Raw genomic sequence first — 17,768 nt, 5'->3', positions numbered from 1 at the left:
CCAAAATACACCTTAGGAGCAATATAATAGAATTTTGGAAAAAAAAATAGTTATCGGTCATGAAGCGGTTTATTATCGGTTTATAACCGATTGGAACCGGTTTAGTCATGTCAGGAATTCCAAGACCTTTCCATCGATCCCAAACATGATACCATTCGATTGTGAAATACGCTTTCTAGAGACTTTTTTAACCTTTGACCTTGACAAATCGTTATTAGAAGTGATTCAATGGCATTTTCGCATATGGACGAATGTCCACCTAAGCACTTTCTAAAACATTCAGACTTCTCCAGGGTTCCAAGATCTTTCCAACTAATTAAAATTGTCATTGTATAAATGAGCAATAAAAAGTTAAAATTGAGCAGTAGGGTAAATGTCCTCTTTCAAAACCCTTTCCAGATCTTCAAATTTCACATGAAGTTCTACACATGAAGTTCATTTATTTTCTAAAGTATATTACATAAATTTGCTCCTTGATTCTTCTATTATGTTACAGTTTAGTGAAAATACTTTAAATATAATTTGAAAACTTCTTAAATACAAGAAAAACACGCGAGTGCAAAATGCTTCTATCGAAAAAAAAATTAATTCAAATGGAGGCAAGGGAAATTTTCTAATTGGAGACAAACAGTGTACGTGAAACAGGGACGAAAGGCTTCCAAAACCTCGTTGAGTTGCCTTTGAGTGTTGCATTTGTTCTTATTCTTGGTATTTTCTCCTTTCCCATCTGAGACAATAAGAAAATCTCTCCAAAAAATCATATTTCCAGGGTTTCCTATTGAAGCATTTGCAGACACTTCAGAAAAACACTTTTTGTTCAGGAAAGAGGTAAGTATTTCATTTGAAAACTACACGTAGCGTTAACAATAAAGATTAGCACTTAATTTCAGTAAAATTAGCCAGAAATATAACATAAATATTAAACAAAACGAATAAACAACAGTCACCTCATTGTGTTTTTCATTGGAGAACAAGGTCGATCGATGAAAAATTCAATGGTGAAAAGGTACACTTTTAATTTTTCTGAGAAATTAACAAAGTAAAATTTGTGAATATGAATGGATTTTCGCTTTATTTGAAGTAAAATTAACTAAATCATGAAACTCTGGTATAGAAAATATATAAATATAATAATTTAGTACTGTATTTATCGTGAAAACAATCACGTTTCCATTTGGAGTAGCGATAAATTTCCATTTGGATCAGGTTTCATCATTTCTAAGAACGTTTTTTTCACGGTCAAATGTTGAAAAGGCTGTAAAGAGCGTATTTCTTTAACCAAATGGGGTCACATTTTGGGCTCGTTGGAAAGGTCTTGAAATTCCTTATAATTTTGTGCCATTTCCAACTGATTATGAATCGGATATAAACTGATAAGCCACTTTTGAGCTATAGCATATTAATCACGGTTCAAGCATTTCGCAAAGCATGAGATGCTTTGTCACCTTTTTTCAGGATTGGCCGATTTCACGTTTTAGTAGAGCTTATTTAGATGGACACTTACTTAGGGAAGAATCACATTGACAGTCAAATGCTCACCGTATTTCGTAAATTTACGCATTTTCATTGCAATTCTTACGCAAATTCTCAATTACCAATATTACCTTATCTCGAACTCGGTGGCACTAGGTGAAAATAATATAAGAAAATTGAAGAAATAAAACGAAAATGTGATAAACGGTGAGCAAAAAAAACTGTACGATTAATTTCTCTGTTTTTTTCACCGTTTATCGTCTTTGCGTTTTATTTCTTCAATTTTCTTATATTATTTTCACCTACTGCCACCGAGTAAGAGATAAGGTAATACGGTAATCGAGAATTTGCGTAAGAATTGCAATGAAAATGCGTAAATTGATGAAATACGGTGAGCATTTTACTGTCAATTTGATTCTGCCCTTAGTCTGTTATGAAAATACCGTTGAATCGTTCCTTATGGTTTTTCAAGTTCCAATGTTTCAACGGATCTAAAGAGCGTATTTTTCTACATATTTAAGTAAGTTTAGGTTCTATAGAAAGGTTTTGGAATCTCTGACGAGTTTAAACCGGTTTCAATCGGATATGAACCGATAATTAATTTTCTAGGCGGAATTCAATTATGTTTCAGTGATTAATAAATCGGTTGATATCTGTTGCAATGAAAAACACTTTAAAAAATCTCGAACTCGTTTTTTGAACCTTCTCTTTTACTGTATTCACCGGATATGACAGGTCTGCCATCACTGCCATCTACTGTAATTATTAACAATTTTTGACCGAAGCGCCGAAGCAATTTCAAAGTTGCCCCAATTCAAAAAGTACTCTACTTCCACCTAAAGAGCATTCCACATGTGTTTATTTTTTTTGACGGCTTTGATTGTACAATTTCAACAATTAGTTTGAATATTCTTAGATTGATATAAATATCAAAATACTTATTCAATGTCGTGAATTTATTCAATAAATCTAGATAATTCTGTTTGACAGTAATTAATCACATAATACAAATAGGAATCTTCCCCAATCAAATATCAGTTAATCTCAATATATTAGGTATGTCAATTGTGGTAACTCCAAAATATGTATTTCCATTACTAAATAAAATAATTTATCGATTTTTCAATCTGTGCTTTTCATTTCTGAACAAAACCAATTTAGAACATTTTTAAATATTCTTATTATTTCTTTTGTGATGTGTTTTTTTCTGTGGAAAAGCTCAAAGCAGATTGTAAAAGTTTGGAAATAATTCCTGATTCATAGGTTAGTCTCGGAAAAATCAAGAAGACACAGGAAACTGGCAAAGTCCCAAGTCTCAAATTGAACCACATCTGAACCTTTCCTTAGACATTATTCTGTCTCTGACCAATGCATTGTCCCCCCTGTCGAAGTGCTTTTTGTTATTTTCCCCGTAATTGTTCTCAATTTTGACTTTTGACAACTTAAAGTCCCAATTAAATTTTATTAAAGTCATCAATATTCTCTAAGTCAAATTGTATTAGTTATTTATATGCATTATATTTTGTGCCTGACCTAATAAACAATTTGCTGGTGACAAGGTACACAGAGAATTCTCTAATAATATATTGATTTTTCAATAATTTACATAAGTACCTAATTAGCATGAATTAATTGGATTAGGGGGGGCTTTTAGGGGAGAGATAAGCACATATTGGAGGGAAGAAAAATAATAATAAAAAAAATTTGTACTCACTCTAGCCTCTTCTGTTCCTGCTGCAGAGCATTGACATGATTTTTAAAAACAGTCTCAGCTTCTGGTGTATCTAGGACATCAAAGGGTATCCGTGAATCATCTTCAGTATCACTGACATCACTTAAATCTGTCCATGGTGCTTGATGACACTCAAAAAAGTACTGATCAAAATCAATATGAGTCTTTAGATAATTCTGAACAAGTGTCCAGTCATCACTAATTTCAACACTGAGTGAATTCATATCGGGTATGAGATCCTGGAGAGCACATGAGAAATTTTCCATATATTGATGAAGACGCTTTGTCACATTTTCCTCACGCAATTTCTTAATATGCCTCCGAAAAATTCTCTGACCAGCTTCCTGGCCAAAAAGCTCAATAAAATCCTGCCATTCTTTATGAACAGCCAGTGATTTTGAACCCTGTGACCACAGTGTATGATAATCTGATATTTGACCCCTTATCAATTTTGTCACAGCTTCTGTACTCGTATCAAGAAGTTCCTTGCGCATCCTAGCAGCTTCATGATACGTGAGAATTTTCGTTCTTTGCTTAGTTTTATCAATCATCTGGGCTAGAGCAATAAAAGCCATATCTATATTGATACCCTCATGTGATGATGTCTCAACCATCAATATATTCCCTTTATATTCTTTTCGTTGGCAAATTTTTTCCGCTTCCCTCACATACAATTCATTGGCCTCATCATTCTTTGTGGTGACCAACAATACGGGCTTTTTTGTCTTGAGCAAATTATTAATGATGTTGCACACAAAATCCACCTGTTTCTCAACACTTCGATTGGGCACTGTACTAACATCGAAAACACAGATAAACCCATCAATATTGAGACGTCCATCTGGTAGAATTTTCTGTTCATACTCCTTCTCAATTCCCAATTGATTCTTGCAAATGTACATCATTTTCTCCGCTGAGGCCACCCTTGTGGCCACACAGCGCTTCATATAAGTCTCCATTTTGCCCACTTTGAAGGGCTGGAATGTGGCATCATCCATAAATTCTGTCTGTTCAATCAGATGAAAGACATAGTCGACACCTTCGTCGGATGTCTTCTTCACATCACCCCAATAGAGAAAGTGATCGTTGTTGACAACACGTCCAGAAAAGTCAGACTAATGGGCAAGATTTACAGAGAGAGAGACAGAGAGAAAAATCACGAAAAATATCCCCAATGAGTGATGTATGTAAAACCTAATTTAATATTAAGTTCACGTATCACATGAATACTTAATCTAATTTGCATATAGCAATATTTTTTTTTTTGCACAAGACCCGAACAGAGGTGAGAGTCGAGAGGAAGAAGAAAGAAATAAAGCTTTTGATTGAATCATTTTCATTGCGCATTCCAGTTTTATTTTTTTACTGTGATTTTTCTGCAAAATAAAATCACTGATATTGCTATTCTTGAAATCACCGAGAAAGACTTGTTTTAACATTACCATAGAGCAGGTAGTAAAACGTTCTATACTTTGCAAAATTATGACTACGATGCTGTATTTTAAAAGTATTTTTGCATCATTTACCGTTTATCGGTTCTTAAGATTTATAAAATACTCAAAAAACCGCTTAAAATAGTATACCAGTACTTAAGCCAAGTCATTTTCGAATAGAAGTTGCTTCTCGGTTCATAACCGATTCAAAATTATTAGAAATTCCAAGACCTTTCCAACGAACCAAAACATGACCCAGAGCCCGGCGCGCGCGGACTTTCAGCCCTTTTTAGCGCGCCGCCCAGCTTTTTTCTTATCCATCGCAGCAGAGAAATCTTAAGGCGCGCCGCTGAAAAGTTTTTGGCGTGACGCCGTTAGGCGACGAAAAAAACTTCTTTTTTTATATGTCAATTTCTGCGATTGTTAAATAGGAAGTGGGGCCCTTTGAATTGGGGCAATTTTGAAACTGTCCTAAGGACGGATGGGTCCCATCCGTTTCTACCTCAATCCACTGTACCCCGACCCTTACTATATCCAAATGGACCGGACTCTATCTTTAATGTTTATTAACCTATTTCAATGATGTTTTTTTTGTTCGCCTTCTCCACTCGGACTATTCAAAATAGAAAATGACCAGTGATAAGCCCAGATAAGCTTATGGTAGCTGAGATTCTTTACAGGCGACCTCAAAATGCGTGTAACTCGGGGTGCTTGCACTCGGAATGCATGAAAATTCGATTTTTTTTTAAGTCGTTTTATGATTGAGCGGTGCGTGTTTTTAAGCGGAATATCAACCGTTTTGTGCTTAAGCTGTGCGCGTGTTCAAGCGCAATATTAACTGTTTTAAGTCTGATCTGTGTATGTTTTGAGGCACAATAACCGTTTTATGCTCAAGCTGTGCGTGTTGTCAAGCGGAATATCAACAGTTTTGTACTTGAGCTGTGCGTGTTTTTAAGAGGAATATCAACCGTTTTGTGCTTAAGCTGTTTGTGTTTTTAAGCGGAATAATAAACGTTTTATTCTAAAACTATGCGTGATTTTTAAGCGCAATATTATCGGTTTTTTGCTTAAGCTGTGCGTGTTTTTACGCGAAGTATCTGCCCGCTTATACTTGATGTAAACATGTTCTCAGCACAATCTTTCCCGTTTTATGCTTGAGCTGTGCGTGTTTTCAGGACCATTTTATTTAACTGTAATATGCAAACCTGAAGTAGAGGGTTAATATTATATTTGCTTACTGTTGTATTATTGTAACGCTCTAGATTTAGGCCGGACAATGTCCAAAGCCCGAGCGTTAACCTTAAGCACAGAATATACTTTTTAATGACTGTTCAATAATTGTAAAGAGTCAGTATTGTATCAGAAGTGAAGGTGTTAAGATTAAATGTCTTATAGAGAAAATTGGAAGTGTTTCCATTTGCGCATAACAGGACATCTCATAACAAATAGAGATAAAACCTTAAAAATAGATTTTCAAAACTAAAAATAGCAACGAACCTTCTAAAAAGTGAAAATTTCGGTTGAGAAAGTTAGTGATAAGCCTAGATCGGTTTATTGTAGGTAAAATTCTTAACGTGAGCAAATTGGGATTAAAAAGAATAATAATAATGCTGGCACTATTTTCCATGAAGAAACAAGGCCTTCCCGCAAGGGGATTTCTAGACATGCATTATTATTTTTTCTTGTACGGGATGAGGTTGTCAGTCCCATGCCCCTGGAATCAAGTGCAGTGAAGCTCTTGCAATGAAGGGACACTTTGCCACCCCTTTTCGTATAGCTAATATCTCTTTAACTTTATGTTTTTGATAATTTGGAAGCAATGACGGAAATTGATTACGAATATGAAAGAATATTAATAAGAGTGTAAAATGTTGTTTATAATAAATTTAAGTGTGGGAAAAAGCTTCCCGCACATATTGAGAGGAATTTAATATGAGCGTCTTTAAGCTTTTAGTTTGATGTAGGGTAAGTGTATCAAATTCCGGCATAGTGGCATGCAAGCGCCAAAGTCATAAGTTTGAAATGTAATTTTTTTTTAATACAAATTGAATTTTGTATTACTTCATTTTAAAGAGTGTTGCATGGTGCCTTGTAGATAATATATCGTCTCTGTTTTCACTAAAATCCTTTCTAATACATTTTAAAATAAATAAAAATACAGACATTGCTTTGGGTAATATTTTCGGGACCCGATCCTCATAGTTCCTTACCCTTCCGGAATTCCTACTAAGTCTTTTTTTTTTACATTATCTTGTTAGTCGAAGCGTTTTTTTTTTGTTTTTTTGCATTGTATAATCTTTAAAACATTCAAAAATTAAAAATTTATGGACATTTGAGGAACAAAAGCAGTGGCCGAAATTGTAAGCTGGCCGGAATTTGGTACAGTTACCCAACGAAAAAAACTATTGAATATGAATTTTACTTAATGATATAAGTAAGGGAAAGTGCCCATCCTTTGCACGGTCCTAAGCTTTAAAATGACTAAATTTTTCCCGTGTTTATCAATAAATATGACATATCACACCTATATTTTAAAAACTTGGGGAAAGTGTCCTGTTTTTAAAATATATTGCGGAGTCACATTTATTCAGGAACATTGGAAAAAATAGTAATTTTAAAGCTTGGGACCGTGCAAAGGATGGGCACTTTCCCCTAGTGACAAACGGCTCTCATATAAAGTCATATAAGTTGTGTTTATTCAAAATTCTGATTTGGGCAAAGTTCTGAGCAAACTTTGAAACATACAGAATAAAAATATATAATTTTTTAAATAGTTTTTAGAAGTAACCAAATGTTGCGTGGGCGTGGTCTAAAATTATTTATTGGAACTTATTTAGTTTCTTTTTTAGTTTTTAGTGGAATTAAGAGTAAAACTCTGAGCGATATCTTGATACGGACAACTTAGTTACCAAAAAATTCCATATAACCTGAAAAGGGATACGAACTAGGAACACTTGCATTGCATTATGAGCATTCAATCATTTAATCCATTGAGGACAAAAAAAATGTTTTAATAAATTTTTGTATTTTAAAACGGCTGAAAACAGAATCCTAATTAGTACAAACCTCCCCATGTCTAACTGCATTATATTTTTTTCCCGACCATGATGAGAAGAAAAATTAAATTGAGTCATTTTCAGGGATAATTGAGAGATATAAATTTGCTGACCGCAAACTTTTTTTTCAGCCACCTTTTTTTTCAGCATTAATGTCGAAAACACTTTTTATAACGAACTCTTCTGCATGTTAATATCCATTCTACTTTGATTGCTATTTGAATTTACTCAGTGAAAAAAAATCATGTATCCACTTCATAACTGGAAATTCCCTTTTGTCCCATCAACCCCTTTGTATAATTTGCTCTTTTCCTCCGGTCTCCATGTGAACAACTTATTAGACGAGATTGAATGACGGCGTATGCAGAACAATCAAAAAATATGTTGAAATACCACGTAAAGGGAGGGTTTCCGCCACAACCGTTTTTTTGTTGTTGTTGTTTTATTTGAATTCTGCACCAGAAACCCCAGACATGTAGCAAGTTCAGCCTTGTGCCACTTGAAAGTTCTCTCTCTAAAATTTCAACCCCGTCCTTGACATAGAATATGCTCAATTTCAATGGCATCAGGAACATATCGATACCATAATATCCGGCTTTTCCTTCCCCATCCAATTAATTAAAGCGTGACTGTGGCACTAATTGTCACCCCACAATTGCTGAACAGCAGATATTTTTGCAAAACTTTTGCGCAAAATTATTCGGAATTCCCAGGATTTTCCTAGAAGGACGCAACCATTCAAGTTGCACAACGAACGGTTTGACCAAAAACATCCACTGCTTTCGTTCTGAGTTGAAAGTTTCAAGATTTATGATAAAACCGATAAAACAAATTTAAAAAAAAATGAAAAAATAATATCCTTTCACATTGAATCGGGACAATTGTGATAAATCGCAAGAAAAATGCTTTATGGTGCTATTCCAATGAAAAGTGAACAGCAGCACTTTACTGTTCTCAAGCGCTTCTGCATTATCGACTTTTCTTTGTGTAGGTTCTTGTCTCGACTCTTTGGTGGTTTTAAAACACAATGACAACTGGCGGAAAACAGTCGAGATTGAAGCCAACACAAAAAAAAAACGATAATGTAGAAGCATTTGAGAACAGTAATATACTAAAAAAGATGCTCATTTTTCTTTGGAATAGCAGCATTATAGAGTTATGGTGATATTCCAATAAAAAATGAAAAGGAAAGTATTTCTCCTGAACATTTTTTTAAAGCACATAACTGTTCTCAAGTTCTTCTGTATTATCGACTTGCCTTCGGCTTAGTTCCCGTCTACTGTTTTCCCAGTCCTAGTTGTGTTCCGCAACCATCAGAGTCATGACAAGAAAAAAACACAAAGACAAGTCAATAATGCAGAAGCACTTAAGAACAGTAATGTGCCAAAAAAGGTTCAGGAGGAAGACTTCCCTTTTTCATTTTTGATTTGAATAGCACAATTAAAGTACTAATAAACTTTTTTTCCTATAGCGTTCTACTTAAGAAGCAACAAACGATAGTTTTTTTTGTTTTGATAAATATTTTTAAAAAGCTTTGAAACTGTCAAATGTTTTGGAAACTCGAAATACAAGATACAAACAGCGTGGATTTTAAATCGTGAGTTTTATAAAGTTCACTTTTAGTACGGAATATTCATTTTAAAAAAGAATTGCAATTGTAATGCAATTTTAACAATATTTGCCTTGGAAAAAATTACATCTAGTATAAACATTTCAAGGTTTATTACGACTCAAAATTTTATTTATACTTTCCCTATTGATGATTATAATCTCTCATATTTATTTTCCCAATATTTATGGAGGAATTTCAATAAATACTCTTGGAACATAAATATTTTTCTCAGAAGTGACGTTTCATTAAGTATGAAAAATCTTAATATCTTGGTTATTAGCTAAGACATTCCATGTCCCACAAAAGGATCGCGTCTGAAATAAATCTTGGTCTTGGAAATATTTGACAGATCGAAACTTTTGATCCAAATCTTCAAGCTGTCATATATTTCCAAGATCAAGATTTCTTATTCTGACGCCATGTATTTGTGGAACTTACAATATCTCATCCAAAAACCAAGATATTAAGATTTTCCACACATAACGAAACGTCACTTTTGCTAAAAAAAATGTCTTTGCGGAATTTCTTGAAATTTTGCCAGAAATATTAGGAACTGATTAAGGACCGTATTAAATAAATATACATGAGAGGTAGTAATCATTAATACAGAGTTCACTTAAAAACCAGAGACATGTGATAAATCCTGAAATATGTAGACTTGTCCTGATACTTTTATAGGTACTCTTACAGGGTTTGCATCTCGATATACGCCACTTATAAGCATTTTTTGGTTACATTACAATCTTAAATGTGGTATTTTTTGAATTTTTAAATGTAGTAGTGTGGAATTTCGCATAAAACTTTTTAAATTGTTAGTATCTTGAAAATTTCAAACTTTCAAAACTTCATAAAGGTTTTTAAAAATTATTTCAAGCAAACAAGAAATTTGGTGCTTTGAAATCTTGAAATATTGATTCCAGAATTGCAAATATTGAAATCCACCCGGTTTGTGTCTTGGATTTCAAGATGCAAAGACATTTGACAGATTTGACATCTTGATCTTGATTTTTAGATTTCAGAATACCAAAATCTTGAAATTGTCTTGATCTTGATTTTGATCTTGATCTCAGAATTGAGGCCGCAATGTTTCAATGTCAAAACAAAAAAATGTTCCCACACCTTCGCTGTTCTAGTATTTTTGAATTTTGTAATTTTATTTTTTTTCTTTTATTTTTATATTGAATTGATTTTTTAATCTGGTTTCATGAGAGCTGTTTGAACTTGTGAATGAATTTAAAATTAATATCAACTCAGTCAAAGCTTTTAATTCTGAACTAATGGCATTGACATGATTGCTTATCGCATTAGTAAATACACTTGATAATGTTATAGTAAATAATGCATCACGTTCTGGTAATTTTGAATTCCTATTAAAATATTACAATTAATGATCGTCTTATCTTTGTTTTTCTCTAATAACAATAACCATATTTATTGCTTGTAGGTATAATGGAGTTTTGTTCTTGTTTGTTCAAGAGAAATTTAGGTCAATAACCCTTTAAAAAAGAGGAGGTAAAAAATAGAGGCTTAGAAAAAATATATTTCTGACTAGAAAAGAGCATAACTTTGTTGACGATTCGTAGAAATGTTTAATTCATACCTAAAGCATATTTTAAAAAATCACAAAATTATTAAACATACTTTCAAAAAAAGTTTTGTTAAACGAACAAATGGATTTTGTTCAAATTTTGTCAAAAGGATGATATTTGCCAATTTGACAAAACTTTTTCTATAATTTTATATGCGGAAACACCCTTTTAATAAACTTTCAACAAGATCCAGTTGGCCGCCGATTTGACAAAACTTTTCCATATTCTGTATAGAAGAATATGCTTTTGACAAACTTGTCTTGTTAATTTGACAAAACTTTTTTTTTCAGAGTATCAAGAGTATCATGCCGTGAAAGATTTCTTAGGGAGACCAAAGCTTATGCCCTAGACACACTTACGACTTAAGCCGAGAGACGACTTAGTGGAAAATGATGGAAATGCACTTTAACCAATATTTCCTTCCCAATAATAACAGAATAATAATAATATAATAGGACTTCCTTATGAAGATGAAATCCATCTCGACTGAAGTATAGACCTTAACTGTAGGACGAAATCTTTTACACAAATTTGTTCCCGACAATGGGAACAACAAAAATTTGCACATATTAGTAACAATTTCGTTACAAAAATTACCTCGTCCACGAACAAATTTTTGGAAGAAATATGTTACAGATGTAGGAATAATGTTGTTATAAAAAAATGTACCAATTTGTTCCTGACAGTGGGAACAAAACAGCCGAGTGCAACAAATTCTATTCCAACTTTCTGGAATAAATTTGTATAAAACGAAATGAACTCAAATTTGTAGACATTCCACTGTATCAAGACGGTTTCAAAAGAAAACTCTAACAAAATTGTAACTGTATTTTGTAACGAAACTGTAAAGAAAACTTTTTGGAACAAATATCTTATCTAGGTGCAAATTGATTCCAAAAAAATTTGTTCCAATATTTTGATCAGTATCCAAAAGTTTTTACCGTATAGTTGGGCTCTATTTCGCCATTACATGGTAAATCTCGACAGCAATACTAAGTGTTAAAATGTAATGCTCATGCTTTGTGATTCAAGTGTCCTCAGTTCGAATCACCTTTAGCTCATTTGAAAATTTTCCGTCTCTATAAGATTTCTTATAGGATCCAGTAAGTTTCAATGAATAGGGGAGACTGGGGCAAAAAGTCACAAAACGGATATTTTATTTTTTTACAAAGTACTCGAACGCCCCAGAAATTTCTAATTAGCGCAGTCTAGGAATTTTACCGCTTTATAACTTTTTGAAAGTAATTTTTCTCTATTTTGTAAGGGAATACGTTTATCAAGCCGTTTTCTAAAAGGTAATTTTGCGATCATTCTCAAAAATGCTGGGGCAAATAGTTATCAGGCATGGGATATTATCATATTTTAATTCGCTTTGTTACGGGATTCCCTAAATAAAAAAAATAGGTGAGATTGTTAAAAATCTCACCTAATACCTAGATAACATTTTTTCATAGGAAATTTATTCCTCTACACCTTTGTGAAACACCGTTTTCTCTTTCTGAACGATAAAAACGATTTTCAAGCTATTTTAGAAAAAAAAAACACACACAAAAGACTGCAAATCGTTTGACCAATGCAAACAACAAGCGGCGACACATGGCATTGACGTTTTTTTTTTGCCGTGAGACATCATAAATTGTTTCAGTTTTTCTTAATTTTTGCTCCATAATTTTTGTTACTTTTTACCCCAAGTGGTCGTTTTTAATAAAAATATTTCTTGAGAGAAGAATCGTTGTAAAATTCTAAAATAGATAGCGGCTTCGTATTCAAAGAATCCAAGTCTTTTAGGAAATAATCATCAGTGCATAAATTTTAAATAATAAGTAGGTAATAATTGATATTCTTCGAGGAAATTATTTTAAAAATAGGGCTAAAAATTTTGATATTTTTAATTTTCTAAATTCCTTGTTCGAATTCGAAGAAACATACAACATTGAAGAAGGTTTATGAAAGCTATTTGTGGTAAAAATTTTAAGCCGCTATCTTATTTATCTTGGAAGATATTGAATTTTGAAATTTTTGATTTGTGACTTTTTGCCCCAGTCTTCCCTACAGGTTTCAAAGGGCTTAGAACTATCAGACCCATTCCTTGTATAAGAAATTTCTATTCCGAGAAAAACTAGTTCCTCTCTTTTCAAAAGTTTATTAAAGGAATAAGGCGATTACTGCTTCGAAGACTTGAACTGTGAACTTAGCGAAGAAAATTTCTTTCTTCTTCCTCAAAATCTTCAATCTGTTTTTCCAAGAATTGTTTTCAACTCTCTTCCAAAGGTTATGCGAGACGACTCATCATGGAATGCAAAATTATTCTTACCTGACTTAATACTGATATGTGATCGATGAAGTAATCATCGGTTAGTGGTCTAACGAAACGATTGCAGAGGCAAGATTTGCCCACGCCAATCTGTCCGCGCTCCTTCTCAGTGCCGGACATCCCGACAATGGAAATATTTATCTGCTTCATCCTGTCTACAATCCCCTTTTTTTCTTCCCGAATATGGCCCTGAAAACTACCTCCTCCTTCTGCCCACCCGGAATGCACAACTTTCTCTAGAAACTGACCAAAAGTGCTGTCTATGTCTCGTGTTTTAAAACCTGAAGGAGAGATATGGGGACGATTGCACTTTCTTATCTTTTGAGCACTTTTTTTATCGAGAGTCTCTGGATTGGGATGCGTGGGTGGTGCCTTCTCACTCTTTGGGTCTTTTAGGGCGTTTTAGGAGGACTACCGTCTGAACTTGAGCCTTTTCCCGGATTAATCGATGATTGTACAATAGGGTGGTGGAACATTTTCTGCATACTTGCAGCCCCCGTTGGCGTCGCACCCCCTTGAAAGATTGCGAGCGGCAGCCATATTCCATATTGTCTACAAAACTAGAAGAGGGACCACCCTCACTTGCCTTTGCGTGTGTTTGTTTTAAGCCCTATCGCGAGGGTTGGGTATGAGTCTTGGGGCGCTACCCGTCACCTTGAAACCCTTTGAATTCCCCTGGGCTAAACTAAGCAACTTAGTTGGATAATTCATGGTCAGGCTAGACACTGAAGGGGGGTATAAATTTCAGCCCTTTGGGAAGATTCCCAACACACACACACACGCATACACTTTCGAGATAAGATAGCTCTGTTTTTCACCCCCTGCAAAGGGCATGTCACATCTTCCGGACGCTTTTCCCACAACTCCCAGCCCTTACCCAGACACAATTCAGTTAAAATTGAACCACCCAACCCTCTGGGAATCCCCTGGGAATGCAGAATAGCTTGAAAATTGAGCGAGAAGACACCTGTGAGGCCAGGTAAGTGCAATCGTGATTTTTTCTTTGTACTCACAACTCACACCACTTGTAGGTTCACTTTGCACACCATTTTATCACACTTTCACGGCAAACCCAAGATATTTTTCACACTAGAGCACTTGCGGGGCTCTCTGGGAATACTTTTGCACAATTTCCAAAGCCATTACTCACAATTAGCACGTATTTTGCCGCGACAGACAATCGAATTCACTACACAAAATCTACTACCCTGAAGAAATTACCCAACTCAAAATTTGTACCCAACTGAGCAATTTTAAATTGACCGTTAATACACTGAGAAAGGAAATACAATCTAACTGAGCAAAAGTGCATCCTGACCAAAATCTGTAGAATTTTATGTCTGTACACACATCCTGGATCAAAGTAGTACAATACCAGCATCCCTCAGGGTACATGAAAATCCCCAACCGGCAGATATACTCATCCCAACTCTCCAGGAGTTCTCATTACCATGACAATGTTGGGTAAAAGTGCTTTTGGGGCAGAAACCTTAAAACCTTATGGGTTCTCACCTACATAGGATTGAGGTAAGACAATATATGTATCTTCCAGGGTGCATGGGAATTCTGGGCTAGCAGTCGTTCTCCAGCAGTTCCTCATCCCAGCTCTCCAGGAGCTTCCACTTTCTTCACATTGTTGGGTAAAAGTGCTTTTGGGGCAGAAACCTTAAAACCTTATGGGTTCTCACCTACATAGGATTGAGGTAAGACAATATATGTATCTTCCAGGGTGCATGGGAATTCTGGGCTAGCAGTCGTTCTCCAGCAGTTCCTCATCCCAGCTCTCCAGGAGCTTCCACTTTCTTCACATTGTTGGGTAAAAGTGCTTTTGGGGCAGAAATCTTAAAACCTTATGGGTTCTCACCTACATAGGATTGAGGTAAGACAATATATGTATCTTCCAGGGTGCATGGGAATTCTGGTCTAGCAGTCGTTCTCCAGCAGTTCCTCATCCCAGCTCTCCAGGAGCTTCCACTTTCTTCACATTGTTGGGTAAAAGTGCTTCCTGGGCAGGAACCCTAAAACCTTATGGGTTCTCACCTACATAGGATTGAAGTAAGATAATTGATGTATCTTCCAGGGTGCATGGGAATTCTGGTCTAGCAGTCGTTCTCCAGCAGTTCCTCATCCCAGCTCTCCAGGAGCTTCCACTTTCTTCACATTGTTGGGTAAAAGTGCTTTTGGGGCAGAAACCTTAAAACCTTATGGGTTCTCACCTACATAGGATTGAGGTAAGACAATATATGTATCTTCCAGGGTGCATGGGAATTCTGAGCTAGCAGTCGTTCTCCAGCAGTTCCTCATCCCAGCTCTCCAGGAGCTTCCACTTTCTTCACATTGTTGGGTAAAAGTGCTTCCTGGGCAGGAACCCTAAAACCTTATGGGTTCTCACCCATATAGGATTGAGGTAAGATAATTGATGTATCTTCCAGGGTGCATGGGAATTCTGGTCTAGCAGTCGTTCTCCAGCGGTTCCTCATCCCAGCTCTCCAGGAGCTTCCACTTTCTTCACATTGTTGGGTAAAAGTGCTTTTGGGGCAGAAACCTTAAAACCTTATGGGTTCTCACCTACATAGGATTGAGGTAAGACAATATATGTATCTTCCAGGGTGCATGGGAATTCTGGTCTAGCAGTCGTTCTCCAGCGGTTCCTCATCCCAGCTCTCCAGGAGCTTCCACTTTCTTCACATTGTTGGGTAAAAGTGCTTTTGGGGCAGAAACCTTAAAACCTTATGGGTTCTCACCTACATAGGATTGAGGTAAGACAATATATGTATCTTCCAGGGTGCATGGGAATTCTGGGCTAGCAGTCGTTCTCCAGCAGTTCCTCATCCCAGCTCTCCAGGAGCTTCCACTTTCTTCACATTGTTGGGTAAAAGTGCTTTTGGGGCAGAAACCTTAAAACCTTATGGGTTCTCACCTACATAGGATTGAGGTAAGACAATATATGTATCTTCCAGGGTGCATGGGAATTCTGGGCTAGCAGTCGTTCTCCAGCAGTTCCTCATCCCAGCTCTCCAGGAGCTTCCACTTTCTTCACATTGTTGGGTAAAAGTGCTTTTGGGGCAGAAACCTTAAAACCTTATGGGTTCTCACCTACATAGGATTGAGGTAAGACAATATATGTATCTTCCAGGGTGCATGGGAATTCTGAGCTAGCAGTCGTTCTCCAGCAGTTCCTCATCCCAGCTCTCCAGGAGCTTCCACTTTCTTCACATTGTTGGGTAAAAGTGCTTCCTGGGCAGGAACCCTAAAACCTTATGGGTTCTCACCCATATAGGATTGAGGTAAGATAATTGATGTATCTTCCAGGGTGCATGGGAATTCTGGTCTAGCAGTCGTTCTCCAGCGGTTCCTCATCCCAGCTCTCCAGGAGCTTCCACTTTCTTCACATTGTTGGGTAAAAGTGCTTTTGGGGCAGAAACCTTAAAACCTTATGGGTTCTCACCTACATAGGATTGAGGTAAGACAATATATGTATCTTCCAGGGTGCATGGGAATTCTGGTCTAGCAGTCGTTCTCCAGCGGTTCCTCATCCCAGCTCTCCAGGAGCTTCCACTTTCTTCACATTGTTGGGTAAAAGTGCTTTTGGGGCAGAAACCTTAAAACCTTATGGGTTCTCACCTACATAGGATTGAGGTAAGACAATATATGTATCTTCCAGGGTGCATGGGAATTCTGGGCTAGCAGTCGTTCTCCAGCAGTTCCTCATCCCAGCTCTCCAGGAGCTTCCACTTTCTTCACATTGTTGGGTAAAAGTGCTTTTGGGGCAGAAACCTTAAAACCTTATGGGTTCTCACCTACATAGGATTGAGGTAAGACAATATATGTATCTTCCAGGGTGCATGGGAATTCTGGGCTAGCAGTCGTTCTCCAGCAGTTCCTCATCCCAGCTCTCCAGGAGCTTCCACTTTCTTCACATTGTTGGGTAAAAGTGCTTTTGGGGCAGAAACCTTAAAACCTTATGGGTTCTCACCTACATAGGATTGAGGTAAGACAATATATGTATCTTCCAGGGTGCATGGGAATTCTGGGCTAGCAGTCGTTCTCCAGCAGTTCCTCATCCCAGCTCTCCAGGAGCTTCCACTTTCTTCACATTGTTGGGTAAAAGTGCTTTTGGGGCAGAAATCTTAAAACCTTATGGGTTCTCACCTACATAGGATTGAGGTAAGACAATATATGTATCTTCCAGGGTGCATGGGAATTCTGGTCTAGCAGTCGTTCTCCAGCAGTTCCTCATCCCAGCTCTCCAGGAGCTTCCACTTTCTTCACATTGTTGGGTAAAAGTGCTTTTGGGGCAGGAACCCTAAAACCTTATGGGTTCTCACCCATATAGGATTGAGGTAAGATAATTGATGTATCTTCCAGGGTGCATGGGAATTCTGGTCTAGCAGTCGTTCTCCAGCAGTTCCTCATCCCAGCTCTCCAGGAGCTTCCACTTTCTTCACATTGTTGGGTAAAAGTGCTTTTGGGGCAGAAACCTTAAAACCTTATGGGTTCTCACCTACATAGGATTGAGGTAAGATAATATATGTATCTTCCAGGGTGCATGGGAATTC

The 17,768-nt window shown here is 36.3% G+C and overlaps 1 protein-coding gene across 10 annotated transcripts in view; it reads right to left on the bottom strand.

Moving 5' to 3' along the window:
- The window catches only part of LOC129807684 (rho GTPase-activating protein 190), a 44,962-nt gene extending 30,551 nt beyond the window's left edge, over positions 1 to 14,411 (bottom strand). For 8 of the 10 annotated variants that reach the window (XR_008752303.1, XM_055857119.1, XM_055857121.1 and 5 more), the window contains exons 1-3: positions 14,223 to 14,405; positions 13,210 to 13,490; positions 3,188 to 4,320 (exon numbers count right to left, since the gene is read on the bottom strand). Coding sequence is in view for 9 of the 10 variants with exons in the window: in XM_055857119.1 (XP_055713094.1) it covers positions 3,188 to 4,320; positions 13,210 to 13,359 (1,283 nt within the window). In the remaining variant the exon portion in view is untranslated. Of the gene's footprint in view, positions 1 to 3,187; positions 4,321 to 13,209; positions 13,491 to 14,222 lie in introns of all 10 variants that reach the window. The other 2 variants (XM_055857122.1, XM_055857120.1) reach the window with 2 other exon arrangements.
- Between the last annotated feature and the right edge of the window lie 3,357 nt (positions 14,412 to 17,768).

The sequence above is a fragment of the Phlebotomus papatasi genome, chromosome 3, assembly GCF_024763615.1.
Source record: "Phlebotomus papatasi isolate M1 chromosome 3, Ppap_2.1, whole genome shotgun sequence".
NCBI classification, from domain to species: domain Eukaryota; kingdom Metazoa; phylum Arthropoda; class Insecta; order Diptera; family Psychodidae; genus Phlebotomus; species Phlebotomus papatasi.
This window is presented reverse-complemented; position numbering and strand designations above follow the sequence as displayed.